At 46.8% G+C, this 19129-nt stretch overlaps 1 protein-coding gene across 2 annotated transcripts in view; it reads left to right on the top strand.

Annotated features, from left to right (window-relative positions):
* KLHL5 (kelch like family member 5) overlaps nt 1-19129 on the top strand; it is a 184711-nt gene that overhangs the window by 101847 nt on the left and 63735 nt on the right. For both annotated transcript variants that reach the window (XM_082245321.1, XM_082245320.1), the window contains exon 3: nt 4729-4865. In XM_082245321.1, the coding sequence (XP_082101447.1) occupies nt 4729-4865 (137 nt within the window). The remainder of the gene's footprint in view (nt 1-4728; nt 4866-19129) is intronic.

The raw sequence follows: 19129 nt of genomic DNA, 5'->3' as shown, positions 1-19129 counted from the left end.
AATTGACTGATGAATCCACAGCGCTGGGTACGCAGGTATCTTTTGGCTCTCATAAATCGGGCAAGGTTATCCCTTGTCCAGAATTGTTTCATACTATTGTGGATGAACAATGGCGGCGCATTAAGCGTTGGCGGTGGTGCCTAAGCGTTTTGCACGCCGTTTCCCCTTTGCGGAGGCAGTGTCGGCTAGGTGGACTGTACCAACAAAAGTGGATCCCCGGTGTCCAGGTTGAATAAAGTGTCACTGGTACCGGTGGAAGAGTCTCCAACTTTTGCGCACCCCGTGGATAGACGGGTGGAATCCTTGTCCTGCCGTTTACACATGGTAGCAGGTCACATATTAAGTCCTCGTATCGGCAGGACATACTACAAATGGAACAGATACACACAAGTATGGCCTCTCCACACGGCTCACTGCGCAAGGCGTGTTAGCGTTCCTTCTAAGACTACCTTTGTGAATGTTTTGGTAGCGCAGACTGCTACTGAATTGGTGAAGTTACTTAAAAGCATGCGGGCCTTGGGTCTAATGGTATGAACCTATGAGGCGGTTCCGTTTGCTCACTTCCATACTAGAAAGGGAGATTCTTGTCAAATGGAACAAGGATCCAAAGTCCTTGGACTCTTTGATTCAGTTAAGCTACAAGTCTGCTCTGTTGTGGTGGATTCAGTCTCCAGCGCTATGCCAGGTTTTGGACGGTGTTGACCACTGACGCCAGCCTATCAGGCTGGGGCAGGGTGCTGGGGAAGCTCTGTGCCCAGGGTACCTGGATGATGGAAGAGTCGAAACTACTAATAAATGTTTTGGAGCTCAGAGCAATAAAGCTTTGTCTGAGCCATTGGACGACTCGTCTGCAAGATTGTCCAGTTCGGATTCAATCGGACAACGCCACGGCTGTGGCTTACATCAATCACCAGGGGGGGCACCAAGGAGGTGACCGAGATTCTGGCCTGGGCAGAAAAATGTATTCCAGCCCTCTCTGCTGTACACATTCCAGGTGTGGAGAACAGGCAAGAGGATTACCTAAATCGTCAGGTGTTTGATCTAGGGCAGATGCCCCTGCACCCGGAGGTGTTTCATATCCTGTGTGTTTGGTGGGGGACTCCCGAGGTTGATCTGTTTTGCTTCTCGCCTCAACAAAAAGGTTCAGAGATTCGTCGCCAGATCTCGAGATCCTCTCGCCGACGCCACATACACTCTGGTGGCTTCTTGGGGTCAGTATTGGCTAATTTATGCCTTTCCTCCCTTGTAACTCCTGCCTAGGCTTCTGCGCAGGATAGAGGTGGAAGGGATTCGCTCATTCTGGTGACTCCGGACTGGCCTCGCCGGTCTTGGTACCCAGACCTACTAAGGTTGGTCGCCGATGCTCCTTGGAGACTTCCTTTCATGAAAGATCTGCTATCTCAAGGTCCAATCTTCCAACCTGCTTTACAGTTGCTGGCTTTAACGGCATGGCTGTTGAAAGCCAGGTGTTGAGAGACAGAGGTCTTTCTGACTCTGTGATTCCTGCGCTATTGAAGGCTAGAAAGTCGACTCTTAGGAAAAGATATCATCGTATGTGGAAATCGTATATTTCATGGTGTGAATCATTTAACTGAAGATGCACCCTCGCTTGTTTTCGATAGCTAGGGTCTTTCTTGTTTTCGATAGCTAAGGTTGACCTTTCTGCAGAAAGGAGATGAACAGCGCTTGGCTTTGGGCACTATCAAAGGCCAAGTGTCGGCTTTGGCTATATATTTCCTATGACAGCTACGCATGCTTTGATTCGTACCTTTATACAGAGAGTGCGCCATATGGACCTCAATCTGGTATTCTCTGTTCTTGAAAAGCCTCCTTTTGAGAACATTTGGGTAGATTTCTCTGCTTTCGTTGTCCCAGAAGGTTGCCTTCTTGGTGGCTATCACTTCCACTCGCAGAGTATCTGAACTGGCGGCGTTGTCCTGCCGCTCACCTTATCTGGTGGGATAAAGGTATAAAGTGGTACTTTGATCTAATCAGTTGTTTATTCCTAAGGTTGTTTCCGATTTTCATCTGAATGAAGACATTATGTTGCCTTCACTCTGCCCTAAGCCCAAACATTCTAAGGAATTTGTGTTGCACTCTTTGGATGTGTTTCGGGGCGATCAGGGTCTATCTGGAGACCACTGAGTCTTTTAGAATACCAGACGCTTTTTATCTTTGCTTAAGGATCTCGTAAAGGGATTGGCTGCGTCTGCGGCGACCTTATCCAAATGGATCAGGCAGACGGCAGTTCAGGCTTGTTCACTGAAGGGTCAGGTTCCTCCTTTCCTGGTGAAGGCGCATTCTACAAGAGTGCCGATTGCCTCGTGGGCTTTTCTCCATCAGGCGTCAGTGTTGCAAGTGTGCAAGGCGGCAACTTGGCCATCTGTAGAATTTTGTAAACGTGTGCACAAAGTAGATGTGTTGGCATCGTCGGTTGCGTCTTTTGGCCACAAAGTTTTTGCAGGCTGCTGTTTTAAAGAGAACTGTTTTTTTTTTTTTGTTTCTATTTGAGGGTGAATTGTGTTCTCGGGTGAGCTCCAGTTGTTCCTGGTTGAGCTCCATGTTCCCTGGTTGGCTAAGTTTAGCCTTTGGGGACTTATTGTCTTCCCACCCCTCATTAATATACTGCTTTGGGACAATCCTATAGTCTCTGACTAGATAGAGCTGCGTTTGTCAATGAACGACAGAGAAAACTGGATTTTTTTAAGAACTTACCATAAAATCCTTTTCTCTAAAGTTCATCAGACGCAGCACCCGCCCCACTACTTCTGAGTGAATGGGGTTTTTTCTATTCTAAACACTGCTGGCAACTAAACTGCTTGATAGCAGGGGTGTGTGGGGTTATGCCTGCAGGGACAGCCCCCATAGGTGTGGTTAAGCTTTTTTCCTGCCTAGTGCCTATTCCTGATAGGAGCGTAACACTATAGTCTGACTAGATGGAGCTGCGTCTGTCGAAATTCAGAGAAAAGGATTTTTACGGTAAGTTCTTACGAAAATCCAGTTTTTCCATCCGTCTGGAAGATAGGATCAGATGAAAACAGACAGGCGGTCGGTTTTCATCCGATCTCCCATAGAGGAGAGGGGATCTGACAGCTCCGTCTGCAAAGTAAGCGGAGATGGACCTGTCCTCCACCTGCTCAGCGTGGTTCGGCGGATAGATCCCCGTTGAGCAAAACTGAGTCCGCCGGGAGAAAAGCCTGTGTGAAAGGAAGTCTTTTTCAGTACATTGGCTGTAATTCATCTGCAAGCCTAAGACCACACACATTAGGGTTGTTGCAAACAGGTTAAATAAAAAAGAAGAAAAAATTAAAAGCATTTTAGTTTTAGATGTATTTTATTTACTCGTCACTCCCATGCATACGCACTGGAGTCACCATTCCGGTATGGTGTTTTGAATTGACTACACACTGTGTGCCCTAATGCAGAGCACGCTATGTGTGCGTCTGTGACATCACAGGCTATGATGCAAGTTTGAGATATTCACTGTACCTACAGCTAAGCCCTAATATGAGCTTACCTGTAGGCACAAGTGAAAAAGCAGAGTTTACTACCACTTTAAATTCTAAATTTAGAAAGCCCAATAAGTGCATTGAGGCCCTGTCATATGTTGGCTGTCATAAGTGCATTGAGGCCCTGTCATATGTTGCATGTCATAAGTGCATTGAGGCCCTGTCATATGTTTCATGTCATAAGTGCATTGAGGCCCTGTCATATGTTGCATGTCATAAGTGCATTGAGGCCCCGTCATATGTTGCATGTCATAAGTGCATTGAGGCCCTTTCCAGCATATTCAGGGGTCTGCACCAGGACCTGAAACAATTAAGTGCACATACACGGCTATTCAGTATAGCGCCATAAGATACTTAAAGTGGGATTCTGGACTTAACCCTAACTGCACTTAAAACTCTCCTTTTCCCTCCTAACATCTATTCTTAGTAACTTGTGTAAGTAAAACCTGTATACTTATCCATTTTCAGCCTGGTTCATTCCAGGCATGTGATTCTGCTTCCCTGTGTCATCCAGCACAGCTGCAGGGAAAAGTAGGGAGCGCCAACATAAGGGCCGATTGAAGCCTATGGTTACCGTCCCTTCTTCAGGCTTTACTAGCTGCTCTCAAGGCGCTTTCTCCTTTCCACTACAGCGCCGCACAGGGGACATCTTGTGACGGACCAAAGTAAAAATAGGTAGCTATACATATCTTTATCACACAGGTTAGTAAGCATAGGTGTTAGGAGGGTGTAGGGGGCAGTTTTAAGAGTAGTTAAGCCCGGAATTCCAACTTAAACTAATTTGCATTTCAGTTTAGCAAGCTTTGGCTCTTTTCCAAGGCCCTCTTCTTTAAAAAAAATAAAATAAAATGTTCCTTAGATTGGACTTCTATTGATCATGCCATTTAATATTTGTTCTGACTCTTTTGTGTCAAATAACTGAACAGGTAATAAAGGAATTATTCTAGAACGGTGTGCAAAGATGCTTTTTTTCACTTCACTGATGCAAATGGCTTCCTTCTGTTGTCAGCACATGATACTCTGTTACCAACTAAATAATAACCTTTCATAGCTTTCAAGTTATGATGATTTAGAACAGCTTCTTCAAACTGCATTTGTCAGGAAGGTATATTAAATAATGCATTAGTAGTTTTAGCACACAGTTGTCAGATGTAAAATGAATTAGTTAATACATTCTGAAGACTGAATAAAATGTCTCCATTAATCTGACTTTTTCCAGGCTTGTCCTGTCTTCAGTGTCAGACTATTTTGCTGCAATGTTCACCAGTGATGTTCGAGAAGCCAAGCAAGAGGAAATTAAAATGGAAGGTGTTGAACCCAACGCGCTGTGGGCCTTAGTTCAGTATTCATACACAGGTAATTTATTTGTTATGCAGTGAGCAGGCATTACTGTGCAAGCAAATAACATTTCTACAAAAGAGCCGTCTATAATTAAATCAGAGAATAGCAAAGAAATCTTCAAATTGCTCCTTGTCTGCAGAAGGGAAAGGGGGGACATAGTTTATTTGCTTGAGGCAAACCCTTTTCCCTCTTCTCATTTGGTTTTTGTTGGGGTTTCCCTCTTTTTCTTTGTATTTCTTACAATTAAATCCCCTCAGGGTGTACCTGCTTTGTGTCGGTGAGAAGAATCTTGCCGCATCACTTTTCCAGAAAAATTTTGTTTATTGTAAATGGTTGGTTTGTTCACTAAGCTAATAAAGTTGGTTACGTTTTAATACATTTTTTTTAAGTCAAATCAATAAAAGTGCCACAAACATTTTCTTCAATACATCTTTTTACTAGTTTCCAAAGTATAAAGCGTTTCCATAGAAACTTTTGAATGTGTTTATATAATTTACAATCAGTTTGCAAAGCGTAAGCATATCAAATACACATAAACAGTAAATGTAAGCTCATGCCAATCATTTTTGTTTTTTTTTTTTCTTCAACTTTGGGTGTTGCTTGCAAATCCAATGGGTTTTAACCTCTACCCATTATCAGCAAATGCTAGTAAGGTTGCAGAGGACTGTGAAATATTAAAAAAAATATTTTTCTGTTTTTTGATAGAAAATTAAATTGTTAAAACCCCATTTTTTTGAGAGAGATGCTGTCGTTAAACCATTTTTATGAGAACCGTCCTTATTGGAAGATTTTCCCTCAATTCCTGTATAGTGAAAACTCCACAATTTGTGATTTTCTTCCTTCCTTTGATTCCTGATGACAGTGGTCATCAAGACAACAAACAAGTAAATCTCACTAATGGAGAAACAGACCGAAATAAAAAACTGAACCACACCTCGCCACTCCGTTTAAAACTAAGAAAGAAAAAATGTTTTGTCTTAGATACTGTTTTAATGTGATCTGCTTACCTGGCAATAAAACCTCGTGTACCAGGCTGAAAGGCATATAAAAAACCCTGTACACTTTGCTGTTATTTGGAAGAGTCAGTGCCTGTAAAATATATTTACTTTTTGCTGTCCATATTACAAGAAGCATGTGTAATCTTGTAGACTTACTGGTGCTCTCAAACTTCTGGGCATGTGCACAGAGATTTGCATATGTTTAGTCTAAGTCCTATGCAATTACAGCTTTTTAAAAATTGCGTTTTTCTACAGTTTTCTAAAAAGACCAGTTCACACCAGAACAAGGTGCGGTAAACCCATATTCTGTGCGTCTTTCCAAACCACGTTTACAAACGCACTGCACTAGCGATTTGCAGTGGGTGTCAGGGTTAACCTAATGACACCCCAAATGCAGGTCGCAAATGCAGTGCGTTTGCCTGCACCGGATCGCATAGTTCGTAGTACCATGTTATCCAGTTTCTGTGCATTTTTTTTAAAGTAGTGCATGCATTTAAATGGGCAAAAATTGCCCTGCACCAACATCACATGTGAATCGAACAGGAATACACAGCACATTCCTGTGCGATTCATGGAGTGAACCCAGGCCCTTAGGCTGGCTTTACGTCTGTGCAATATTCTCACGTTACCATGCTGCCAACCCACCCCAGCACAAGGAAAACTTCACCTGGTCTTTTTTTTTTTTTTTTTTTTGTGGAACACACAACAGGGCGATACTATGGGGGTGATCAGAATCTGGTGCAGCCATGCAAAGTAACCAATCCGTTTCTAACGTCAGCTTGTTTAATTTAGCTTTGACAAAAAAAATAAACAGAAGCTGATTGGGTACTATGCAGAGCTGAACCACATTCTGCGTTCTCTAGTTTTAGTACATCCCTTCACCCCCATGTGTTGCAGCAGGCTGCAATAAACACGTATTGGCGTGTCATTCAACATGAATGGTCCTGAAATGTCTTAACACATGCATTGTGCAGCACTGTAATGCCAGAAGTCCTTTTCTGGCATCATCGATGGCCATGCCATGTGCACTTGACAGTTTTATTCCTATCTGTATGTAAATTTAAAAATGCTAAGATTGTTTTGATCTAAAAACTGTACACAAAATCAAATTTTTATTTTTGGCAGACTAAGCGTGGGCTGCTTTATGTTTGGACATTGAAACATACATTCAATTGAAAGCTACACTTGTTAATACATTTTTTAAACAAGTGCTGTAGCCAGGTGGCAGAACAATGAAAGATTCCATGGGCATCGATAATTATACATGTATATATTGGTAAATCAAGCCCAATATTTGTTGTATATAGATCATAACCCACAGGGCAGCCACTCCTCTCAAATGTGACAGGTCTAAGCGACATGTGAATGGGAGTCTGCCAGCAGTATGGAGATAGCCTCTTTCACAATAATCCACACCTCTTCAATCCATCTATACGTCATACACAGTTTGACAGTGTGTAAATATATCACAGCAATGGTGTCTTCCTTTATACACTCCTCAGAAAAATAAAGGAACAATTTGAAATCACATTAGATCTCAATGGGTAAAAATATTATGCTGGTTATCTATACTGGTATTGACTGGGCAATGTGTTAGGAACTAAAAGGATGCCACATTATTTGATGGAAATGAAAATTATTAACCTACAGAGGGCTGAATTCAAAGACACCTCAAAAATCAAAGTAAAAAAAGATTCAGCAGGCTAGTCCATTTTGCTGAAATGTAATTGCAGCAACTCAAAATGGTACTTAGTAGTTTGCATGGCCCCCATGTTCTTGTATGCATGACTGACAGTCAGGCAAGCTCCTAATGAGACTGATGATGTCTTGGGGTATTTCTTTCCAGATCTGGACCAGGGCATCACTGAGCTCCTAAACAGACTGAGGTGCAACCTGGTGGCGTTGGATGGACCAAAACATAATGTCTCTGAGGTGTTCTACTAGATTTAGGTCAGACTAGCGTGGGGGCCATTCAATGGTATCAATTCTTTCATCCTCCAGGAACTGGCTGCATACTCTCACTAAGAGGCCGGGCATTGTTGTGCACCAGCAGAAAACCAGGACCCACTGCACCAGTGTATGGTTTGACAATGGGTCCAAGGATTTCATCCTAATACCAAATGGCAGTCAGTGCCATTATCTAGCCTGTAAAGGTCTGTGCAACCTTCCATGATAATGCCTCTCCAGACCATCACTGACCCACCACCAAACTGGTCATGGTAAACGATGTTTACAGGCAGTGTAACATTCTCCATGGCTTCTCCAGACCCTTTCACGTCTGTCACATGTGCTCAGGGTGAACCTGCTCTCCTCTGTGGAAGGCACAGGGTGCCAGTGGCGGACCTTCCAATTCTGGTGTTCAATGGCAAATGCCAATCGAGTTCCCCAGTGCAGGGCAGTGAGCACAGGGCCCACCAGAGGACGTCAGGCCACCCTCATGAAGTCTGTTTCTGATTGTTTGGTCAGAGACGTTAACACCAGTGGCCTGCTGATGGTCATGTTGTACCATCCTGTTCCTCCTTGAACAAAGGAGCAAATACCAGTCCTGCTGATTGGTTAAGGACCTTCTACGGCCCTGTCCAGCTCTCCTAGAGTAACTGCCTGCTTTCTGGGATCTCCTCCATGCTCTTGAGACTGTGCTGGGAGACACAGCAAACCTTCTGGCAATGGCACGTATTGATGTCCCATCCTGGAGGAGTTGGACTGCCTGTGCGACCTCTATAGGGTCCAGGTATTGACACTGACCCTAGCCAAATGCAAAACTAGCGAAAAAGTCAGAAAAGAGGAGTAAGGGGAAAACTCATTGGCCTCCGCCTGTAAAACTATTCCTATTTTGGGGGGTCATCTCATTGTTCCCCATCTAGTGCAAGAGTTGTTAATCAGCTTTGCTGTTAATGAAATTAACAACCCCCTCTGCTACTTAACTGACCAGATCAATATTCCAGAAGCTTAAATTACTTGATGCTATACTCTGATTAAAAAGTGTTCCTTTAATTTTTTTTTTTTGAGCAGTGAATGTAAAGAGATCGGAATCCACATTTAAGGTATTGAAGTCGCATTTCTCAATTTAATGTTGCTCAGACATCCGATGTGAAAACCATACATATTATGGTAGACACACCTCTGAAGATAGAAAAAGTGCAAAAAAAGTTGGACCCGGCGCTACCACTTTAAATCGTGCATGTGCAAATTAGAAAAGTGCATATAGTGCTAAAGTGCACCCAATAAGATATAAAATATAAAATATATGTATAGTATATAAAGTGCTACGTGCTATTTATGGGCTGTGCTTAGTGTGCCACATTGTAAACATCATATGTTGTACATATAAAGTGCCGAGTGCTGATAATGCCAAGAACCACGTGTAGTGATTAAGGAGACAAATAAACAAGCAAAGATATGGCGTTGGTGGATGACCCACCAGAGACACCGCTGCTTACCACACTCTCTCGGCCAATGCCTCGACACTTCTTGGTCACTAAAATAAAGGATAAGCCTCCATTGCGTAGCATATGTTATGTCAACCAAAATAACGTAGCATCCACTCACAGTTAGGGAGTTCACTGTCAGCTTGAGAGGTGTTCGCCGGACCGCTTCCGCGTTCCACCGGCTCAAACCACCGTTCCCGGAAGTGACGTATTGACGTACACAAACCACGCCCTACGCGTTTCGTCATACGACTTCATCTGGAGCGTGCCATCCATCACTACTCCCGGTCTTTTTATAGGCTGGGATGCCGCCATCTTGGTGTACCAAGTTTGAGGCCGAACACGGCGGCCATCTTGGTGCACCTATCCCGTAGCCTAATAATCTTTATTCATCATGTGAACTCCCTTCATGCTGTGTTTGCCGTACATATAAAACCATAAACTTTATTAGAACAACAAGTACGACTAAACATAAATGCCTGTTGGTAATTAAAAATAGGAAAGAAATGTGCTAAAGGTGATGTGTCTGGCTTAATCGGTAGTGAGCCGATGTCCAGTAGTGCCGTGATATAAATAAATAAAAGAATACTCATTAGATATTTTTATTAAGTGACAATGTGATTTAGTAATGTGTGTGGGTTACACTTTGTAAGTACGTGGGCCGATGTGTCTGCGCAGATGGTGCTAGACTATAAATTACCAACAGGCATTTATGTTTAGTCGTACTTGTTGTTCTAATAAAGTTTATGGTTTTATATGTACGGCAAACACAGCATGAAGGGAGTTCACGTGATGAATAAAGATTATTAGGCTACGGGATAGGTGCACCAAGATGGCCGCTGTGTTCGGCCTCAAACTTGGTACACCAAGATGGCGGCATCCCAGCCTATAAAAAGACCGGGAGTAGTGATGGATGGCACGCTCCAGATGACGTCGTGTGACGAAACGCGTAGGGCGTGGTTTGTGTACGTCAATACGTCCCTTCCGGGAACGGTGGTTTGAGCCGGTGGAACGCGGAAGCGGTCCGGCGAACACCTCTCAAGCTGACAGTGAACTCCCTAACTGTGAGTGGATGCTACGTTATTTTGGTTGACATAACATATGCTACGCAATGGAGGCTTATCCTTTATTTTAGTGACCAGGAAGTGTCGAGGCATTGGCCGAGAGAGTGTGGTAAGCAGCGGTGTCTCTGGTGGGTCATCCACCAACGCCATATCTTTGCTTGTTTGTCTCCTTAATCACTACACGTGGTTCTTGGCATTATCAGCACTCGGCACTTTATATGTACAACATATGATGTTTACAATGTGGCACACTAAGCACAGCCCATAAATAGCACGTAGCACTTTATATACTATACATATATTTTATATCTTATTGGGTGCACTTTAGCACTATATGCACTTTTCTAATTTGCACATGCACGATTTAAAGTGGTAGCGCCGGGTCCAACTTTTTTTGCACTTTTTCTATTTTACTACCTCAGAGGTAGGTTGGAGGCAGCTTACACCACCATTTGAGCCTGATTCAGTACAACTCCATAGCGCTGGTATACAATCCCTTTTATTTACACCTCTGAAGATGGCAGGTCCAAACAAGTATGGGGAGAACTCCCTTTTGAATAGTCCAATTTGCAGTCACGCCTCTCATAGAAAGGAGGCTACCAGGAGTGTGGACATATAATACAGCAATGATATCTTACTCCATTTACAGTACACTGAACCATGTGTAAAATAATAAACTTGTACAGTCAGTGAGGATTAGATGGGAACTGTGGGCATATCCAGTTCTAGAAATACGAAGTGTAACATCACAATATTGTGCTGTATGGCGATGTTCTTTCAAGATCGAACTCTGGCCATGTGTAATGTGACTTCTAAGCATCTCTGTGCCAGCTATCAGTCGCTTGATTATTATGACAGCATACTGTGGATGCAAATGATTGAGGGGCAGTAGAGTAGGCCTTCCTAATATGACCTGCCTGTTCCCCTGCCTTACTTTGCGTTTGTAACACAGGAGCAGAATCTAGGCCAAAAAAGTTCTGGTATTTTTTCAAGCATCATGCAAGAGGTAACAAGCGATGCAATGCTTAGGTGTGAACAGGCCCACTGAGACTAATAAGATTTTTTTATCTTAGGTGTTAACGCGCTTCAGGAATTGTGCAATGAAACGCTCAGGAGTAAATGGAGGCTAATGTGGAGGTAGTATAGTAAGGCATGCTTATTAGGAAAACTCCGGTCTGCTCAGCATGCTCTGTGTTTGACAGTTTATTTGGTGACAGTAAAGTCAGACCCTGCCCAGTTACAGCTGCAATGTAGTTGTGAAGGGAACATGTATACTTCTGTATATAGGAAACACAAACGTTTTTATTTTTTTTCCCCCACAACTCATAATAGCTGCTTATTCATATTTTTTTTCTTCTTATAATTATCCTTTCTCTTTCGTTCATTGATGGACACCGCTCCTGATATTCATAACCATTGGGGTATACTGCCCCCTACAGGAGTTGGACACTAGACAGAAAATAATTATGGCCACACCCATGGGCAATCCCAGGGGGTATACTCCCTTTCTCTGTGCTATAGCCACTTTCTCTTACGTCCTCCGACAGTCCCCGCCTCTCCATATTTGTCACTATGGGTAATTGACCTTTGCTCCGTAGGAGTAGCTAGGCAACAGAATATGTCAATATTGAAGCTTTTAGCATATCCCACCCCCAGGGGGTGGTCCCCTCAGTCAATACCCTCCTGCTTCCTGTATCCATACCTCAGTTTCATTGTCTAGCTTTCAGGAGTTAGCAGACTGTTTCTGTGCTGGGGCTTCTTGTCTCAGCCTTTATCTTCTTTTTGATTTTATTTGAGTGTTTTTTTCTCTATCTTTACTTAGCTGTTTGTTTCTTCAGCTTTAGTTAGTTCTTCTGATGAAGAGGATCGTGCGGGCTGGGTCTCGGGCTGGCCCCCCTGGTCGCAGGTTGTGGGTCAGTGGCTTCCCAGCCTGCCATCGAGCGTTCAGTCAGGTATTTTTCCTGGCATGTGTGAACGACCCATCCCTGTTCGCTGCAGGGATGCTGCGGTGAGGTGGCTACCTCACTGGACGCCATGCGGTTTCGCACCGCAGTTCTGCTGCGTCCTGGCTGCGACTCTCCCTGTCCTCTGTGCAGCGGCTTGATCGCTTGGGCGGGCTCCCCACGCCATTCAGAAGGTAAGTGTATCTGTGTGGAGACCTGTCTGTTTAGTGGGTGTCAGTCTGGGACTGTGTATCCCTGCTTCTGTACACACTATTGGGCTCCCTGTCTGTTTTTTTGCTGCCTTCTGTGGGCTGCAAGGAGGGGGGCCATCCTGCACTGTTTCTGTGTTTCAGACTGTGTGCTTTTTTTGCTGTGTGACAGGCTGTATGCTGCGGGGCATGATGTGACCATGTTTGTGCATACATGCGGCGGCCGCTGCTGCGGTCCGCCATTATTTTATTATACTGCAGGCGTGTGATGGCGATTACTATATGCGGGGAGCGGCGTTTTTGGCGCCAAGCGCCGCCATTTTGGCGGCGATCGCTCCAGCCTCATGTCAGCACTGCTTGTTCTCTGCCTTTACTTCCTCCCCCGGCGGCCATTTTTTTGTAGCCTTCCATAGGCTTTATAGGAGCGGCCGTTATTGCATCACTTCCTTTTCCCTGGGCACACCGATCGATACAGCAGCAGCAGTGATCTCTCCAGGTTTTACCTTCTCTTATTCCTGTATTCATTGCCTGAAGTTTGTACTTTTCCCTGTGGGGGTCGGCTTGTGCTGGTGTGTGTGTGCGGTGGGCTGCGCTCGCCGCGCTTTAAAGGGGCAGTTACCCTTTTTTCTCCTGCAAACTTTTGGGGGCATGGATTCTCAGGAAAGCAAATTTCCTCCCATTTTAATGGGAGGCCAAGGGGCTGCTGCTGTTCCCCCTGAGGGGGGCGATTTGGCTACCATTGTGGCTAACCTGGCTGCTCAGGTACAGATGCTTGTGGCTGCTCAATCCACAAAACGGCCCAGAGTTTCAATCTCCTCTGATTCAGAGGGCGATGGTGATGGGGCTGCTATGGCTGGGGTCCCCTTATCGGGGTCCCGTTCATCCCTGGACTTTGCAGGGTCGGAAGGGGAGGCAGAGGTTGAAGGGGTTGATGATTCCCCCCCTGGCTCGTCTGAAGAGCTTGCAATCATGGATGAATTGGTTGCTTCTATCAAACAAACGCTGCATTTGCAGGATGAACCGTGTCCTCCTGCCGTCCTGGCTTCTTATGGGACGCAGCGGAGACGCAAAACATTGCAGGTTTTCACTTGCACTGAGGATTTTCAGCGCGTTGTTAGTGAACAATGGCGCAATCGAAAAAAGCCATTTTGCTGTGCCAAGTAGGTTCAAGCTGCGATATCCTTTCACGCCCGCCACTGATGAACGCTGGTGTGTGCCGCCTCCGGTGGATCACGCGGTGGCGGTTTTGAATAAATCCACTGCGATTCCGGCAGAGGATACCCCGGTGTTCCGGGACCCCACGGACAGGAGACTGGAGTCTCTTGCCCGCCATACTTACTCGGTTACCGGTTCCATGCTGAAAGCTATTTTTGCTTCCCTTATGGCAGCTCAGGCTGTCGCGCATTGGACGCAGGTGCTCAGGCGCGTCCTGGTGGCTGATTCTGCCCCGCCGACAACGTTGGCTATGGTGGATCAAATTCATCAGGGTGTCATGTATTTGTGTGATGCGGAATTAGATGTAATTCCTTTGGCTGCATGTGTGCACAGCGTGGCGGTGTTGACACGCCGCTTGATTTGGCTGAAATGTTGGTCTGTGGACCAATCTTCTCGCAAAACTTTATCTAATCTGCCTTATACGGGATCTCGCCTTTTTGGCGACTCCATGGATACGCTGATTAAGGGGATCTCTGGGAGTAAGAGCACGCTCTTGCCCCAGTCTCACAAGGCTAAGGGTGCTCAAGGTAAGAAGCATGCTTCGTTTAGGCCCTCTCAGGGGTCCTTTCGTGCCTTTCGGTCGCACTATAAGGGCAAGCCCTTCAAAGGTCAAGGCTCCCAAAAGAAGCCGTGGACGGGTAAGCAAAAGTCCGGCCAGTCCGGGTCCGCTGCCCATAACAACGCGGCCTGAAGGGACGCCCTCACCCAGTTCTGGGGTGGGGGGACGTTTGCTCGGTTTTCTTCAACCCTGGCTGGCCCGCGTTCGGGACAGGTGGGTTCAGGAGATCGTTCGGTCCGGGTACAAGATCGAGTTCCTATCTCGGCCGGCGAGCAGGTTTTTTCCCTCAAATCTTCGACTGTCTCCGGAGCGTTTGCGGGATCTGCACCTGGCGGTGCGGGACCTGCGGGCTCAGGGAGTGGTGGCTCCGGTGCCTCATCGGGACAGATTTCGGGGGTTTTATTCAAATCTGTTCACTGTGCCCAGGAAGGAGGGCAAGGTACGTCCAATTCTGGACTTAAAAGCTCTGGACCGCTTTGTGCGGGTTCGCAAGTTCCGCATGGAATCCCTGCGCTCGGTGGTGGCTGCTCTAGTTCCGGGAGAATTCATGGCATCCATCGGTTTGAAGGACGCGTACCTTCACATCCCCATTTTCGAGGGTCACCAGAGGTACCTTCGATTCCCCATTGTGGAGGATCATTACCAATTCGTGGCGTTACCCTTCGGTCTCGCTTCGGCTCCGCGGGTGTTCACCAAGGTGCTTGCACCGGTTCTGGCCTTATTGAGAGCCCAGGGGATCTCAATCCTGGGGTATCTGGACGATATTCTGGTTCGGTCTGCAACCAGTCAGGGTCTGGTGAGGGACCTGTCCGTCACGATGCAGACTCTGCAGGAGTTTTGTTGGACGATAAACGTCCCAAAATCGACGCTGTGCCCGTCGGTTCGTCTTCCCTACCTGGGAATGATCTTGGACTCTGTTCAGGCGAAGGTCTTCCTACCGGAAGACAAGCTCAGGACACTTCAGGACGAAGTCAGGTCCCTTCGGGACGTTCCGTGCTCTTCCCTCCGGATGGGCATGAGGTGTCTAGGTTTGATGGTCTCGGCCTTCGAGGCAATTCCCTTTGCCCAGTTTCACACGAGGGGTCTCCAGGCGGAGCTCCTGTCCAGGTGGGACGGGCGTCCACAGTCTCTGGATCTTCAGATCTCGTTGAGTCCTCGCACCAGAAGGGATCTTCTGTGGTGGCTGCAGTCCCCGGCGGTGTCGGGGGGGCAAGTCTTTTCGTCCGCTTTCTTGGACGGTGATCACCACGGATGCCAGCCTGTCGGGCTGGGGTGGTGTTCTGGGCGTTCTGTCCACCCAGGGTACTTGGTCGGAGGGGGAGTCCTCCCTTCCGATCAACATTCTGGAATTGCGGGCGATAAATCTCTGCCTTCGACGTTGGACGGACAAGCTTCAGGGCCGTCCGGTTCGGGTGCAGACGGACAATGCCACCGCGGTGGCCTACATCAACCACCAAGGGGGCACCAGGAGTGCCCGAGCGGCTCGGGAGGTGGCCGATATTCTGTCCTGGGCCGAGACGTACGTTCCGGCGATCACGGCGGTTCACATTCCGGGGGTGGAAAACTGGCAAGCGGATTATCTGAGTCGCCAGTCTCTGGACCAGGGGGAATGGTCGCTCCACCCGGATGTCTTCCAGATGTTGTGTGCGAAGTGGGGTCTCCCAGATGTGGACCTGTTTGCGTCTCGTCTGAACAACAAGGTGGGAAGGTTTGTGGCAAGGACGCGCGATCCTCGGTCAGACGCGTTAGTGGCTCCGTGGCATCAGTATCGACTGATGTATGCATTCCCACCAATTCAGTTGCTATCCCGGTTCCTTCGCAGGTTGTCTTCGGAACCGATCACGGTGATTCTGGTGGCGCCAGACTGGCCCCGCCGGTCTTGGTACGCAGACCTCGTGAATCTGGCGGTCGACGCTCCATGGCGTCTGCCTCTTCGAGAAGATCTTCTGTCTCAAGGACCGATATTCCATCCTGCTTTACAGTCGCTGGCTTTGACGGCCTGGCTGTTGAAACCGAGGTCCTGAAGGATAGAGGTCTCTCCCCGGAGGTCATTCATACTTTGATCAACGCTAGAAAGGCCTCTTCGGGGAAGATTTACTACCGTACTTGGAAGGCCTATTTTGCCTGGTGTGAGTCCAGGGGGATTTCCCCCCGCTCATACTCTGTGTCTAGGGTGTTGTCTTTCCTTCAAACGGGTGTGGACCAGCGTTTGGCGTTGGCCACGATTAAGGGTCAGATTTCTGCGCTGGCCGTTCTTTTTCAACGCCCTGTGGCGTCTAATTCTCTGGTTGGCACCTTTGTTCAAGGGGTGCGACACCTGGTCCCTCCTCGGAGGGAGCCTTTGCCTCCATGGGACTTGAACCTTGTTCTGTCCGTGTTACAACATGCTCCCTTTGAAAAGATCAGGGAGATCTCATTACTTCTGTTGTCTAAGAAGGTCACCTTTTTAATGACAATCACTTTGGCTCGCAGAGTGTCGGAGCTGGCAGCCTTGTCCTGCAGGTCTCCGTATCTGGTGCTTCACTTGGATAAGGTGGTCTTGCGACCTAATCCTTCTTTTCTTCCGAAAAGGATCTCGGAATTTCACCTCAATGAGGACATTGTCTTGGCTTCGCTTTGCGCGAAGCCTAAGCATCCGAAGGAGGTGGTTTTACATTCCTTGGATGTTGTTCGGGCGATCAGGGTTTACCTGTCAGCGACTAAATCTTTTCGAAAGACGGATTCTCTCTTTGTCCTTCCTGAGGGACCTCGGAAGGGCTTGGCGGCGTCGGCTTCTACCATCGCCAAATGGATCAGACAGACTATTGAGCAGGCATATACTTTGAAGGGAAAAGTTCCCCCTATGCCTGTGAAGGCGCACTCTACCAGATCTCTGAGTACGTCTTGGGCCTGTCATCATCGGGCTTCTGTGGCCCAGGTGTGTAAGGCGGCGACTTGGTCGTCCGTTCACACCTTCTCAAAGTTCTACAAAGTGGATGTTCAGGCATCGGCAGATGCTTCCTTTGGCCGCAAGGTTCTTAGTGCGGCAGTACCTTAGGGTCCCTTGTTTTTTTTGGGCCCTTGGCTGTTTGGGATGTTTTTATCCCTAGGTTATTTGTTCTTCCTGGGTTGTTGCTCCTGTTGAGCAAAACTTTTTTTCATGCTGCCCAGCTGGTTTCCTTCCTGTTGGTAAGGTTCCTTTCTCTGGTGTGGGTCCTGCGTTGCCTTAGGCGCGGCTGCGTTTCCCACCCCTCATGTATGCACTGCTTTGGGACGTCCCCATAGTGACGAATATGGAGAGGCGGCGACTGTCGGAGGACGTAAGAGAAAACTGAATTTTTGTAAAATCTTACTTGTAAAATTCCTTTCTCTGAGTCCTCCGACAGTTGCCGCCCCCGTCCCTCTTTTGGGGTTTGTTTATGTACTCTACTGCTATTCTACTGAAACTGAGGTATGGATACAGGAAGCAGGAGGATATTGACTGAGGGGACCACCCCCTGGGGGTGGGATATGCTAAAAGCTTTAATATTGACATATTCTGTTGCCTAGCTACTCCTACGGAGCAAAGGTCAATTACCCATAGTGACGAATATGGAGAGGCGGCGACTGTCGGAGGACTCAGAGAAAGGAATTTTACAGGTAAGATTTTACAAAAATTCCGTTTTTTTTTTGCCTAGTCAGGAGTAAGGACCTAGTTCCTTGCTGGGATCTCTGGTCCTGGCAATTTTTTTTCTTTTTAGATGGGATTTTTTTTCTCCTGGATTTTTACTGTGCGATCTACAATCAACTGCCAGGCTGGGCGATGGGCTGGATAATCTAGATCCAGTGGTAATCCAAGTCTGGCCAGCAAGCACGTACAGACCTCAGCTCCACACTAGGTCGGCCGCTATATAGCCCCACTGGACGGGGGCTGGCCTACGAGTTAAACACCTCGCAAGGTCGCATACAACTGGGTCTTGGCCCGAGTCGCAGTTTTCCTCCTGACCGACAGCCCCCCTATTTCAATGAAGAGGGGTTCTGTCTGGAGGGGTGCCTGCCTGGTTCCTGGTATGGTGATTAGCTGCCCCCCCCCCTTACCCTGGAAGGTTTTGGGTGGACGTTGGCCTCTCCTTGGGACGGTCCAACCCCCGGGTTCCCCTTCTTCCCGCAGGCACCCCCCCTCCCCTCCACTCCACATATGTTGGGGCTGTTTGGGTGGTCTGTATGAGGAAAAGGTCCTGCGCTATGGAAATTGGGGGGAAGGGGAAAGGGGCTGCAGCCTTCCTAAAAAATAGCCAAAGGCTATATCAAAGATGTAGATAAAAAAGGGGTAGGAAAATGGTGCTGCCAGAAATAGGATATAGAATAATTTGATGGGTGTCGTAGTTAAGCTAATATGTAAAATAAATTGCCAAACAAGTTGATAGAACTCTAGCAGGTGAATCACACAGGGTGGTGATAATACATAGGTGTATAAAATAAATACGTACACCTAAGCAGTAAAAATCAATTGAATGGTAGAAAATGTACACCACATTCAATAAGTTATAAATATGTGTACTAAAATAGTCAATAAACAGCTATAATAATAACATAAGCATGACATAGAAAGTGCTTAGTGACGTGACCTGGGTTAATTAAATGACTAAGCGACAAAAAGTGCAACAAATTTATGGCAGCGCCATTTTCCTTCCCCTTTTTTATCTACATGCTTGGGTGGTCTGGCCACTATTCCATTCCATTTTGTTGTAGCCTGTGTATTCCTATACATGCCGGCCATGTTTGTGTAGTCCGGTGGCCATTTTGTTGTGGTTTGCCATTGCAAATATTGGTGGCTAGGACAGTGAAGCCCTGTGGGCGGCAATTTGGGTGGTGGGAACTCCTTCTTATCCCCGGTGCTGACTC

This window comes from Pelophylax lessonae, assembly GCF_965119305.1.
Source record: "Pelophylax lessonae genome assembly, chromosome: 1".
NCBI lineage: Eukaryota > Metazoa > Chordata > Amphibia > Anura > Ranidae > Pelophylax > Pelophylax lessonae.
This window is presented reverse-complemented; position numbering and strand designations above follow the sequence as displayed.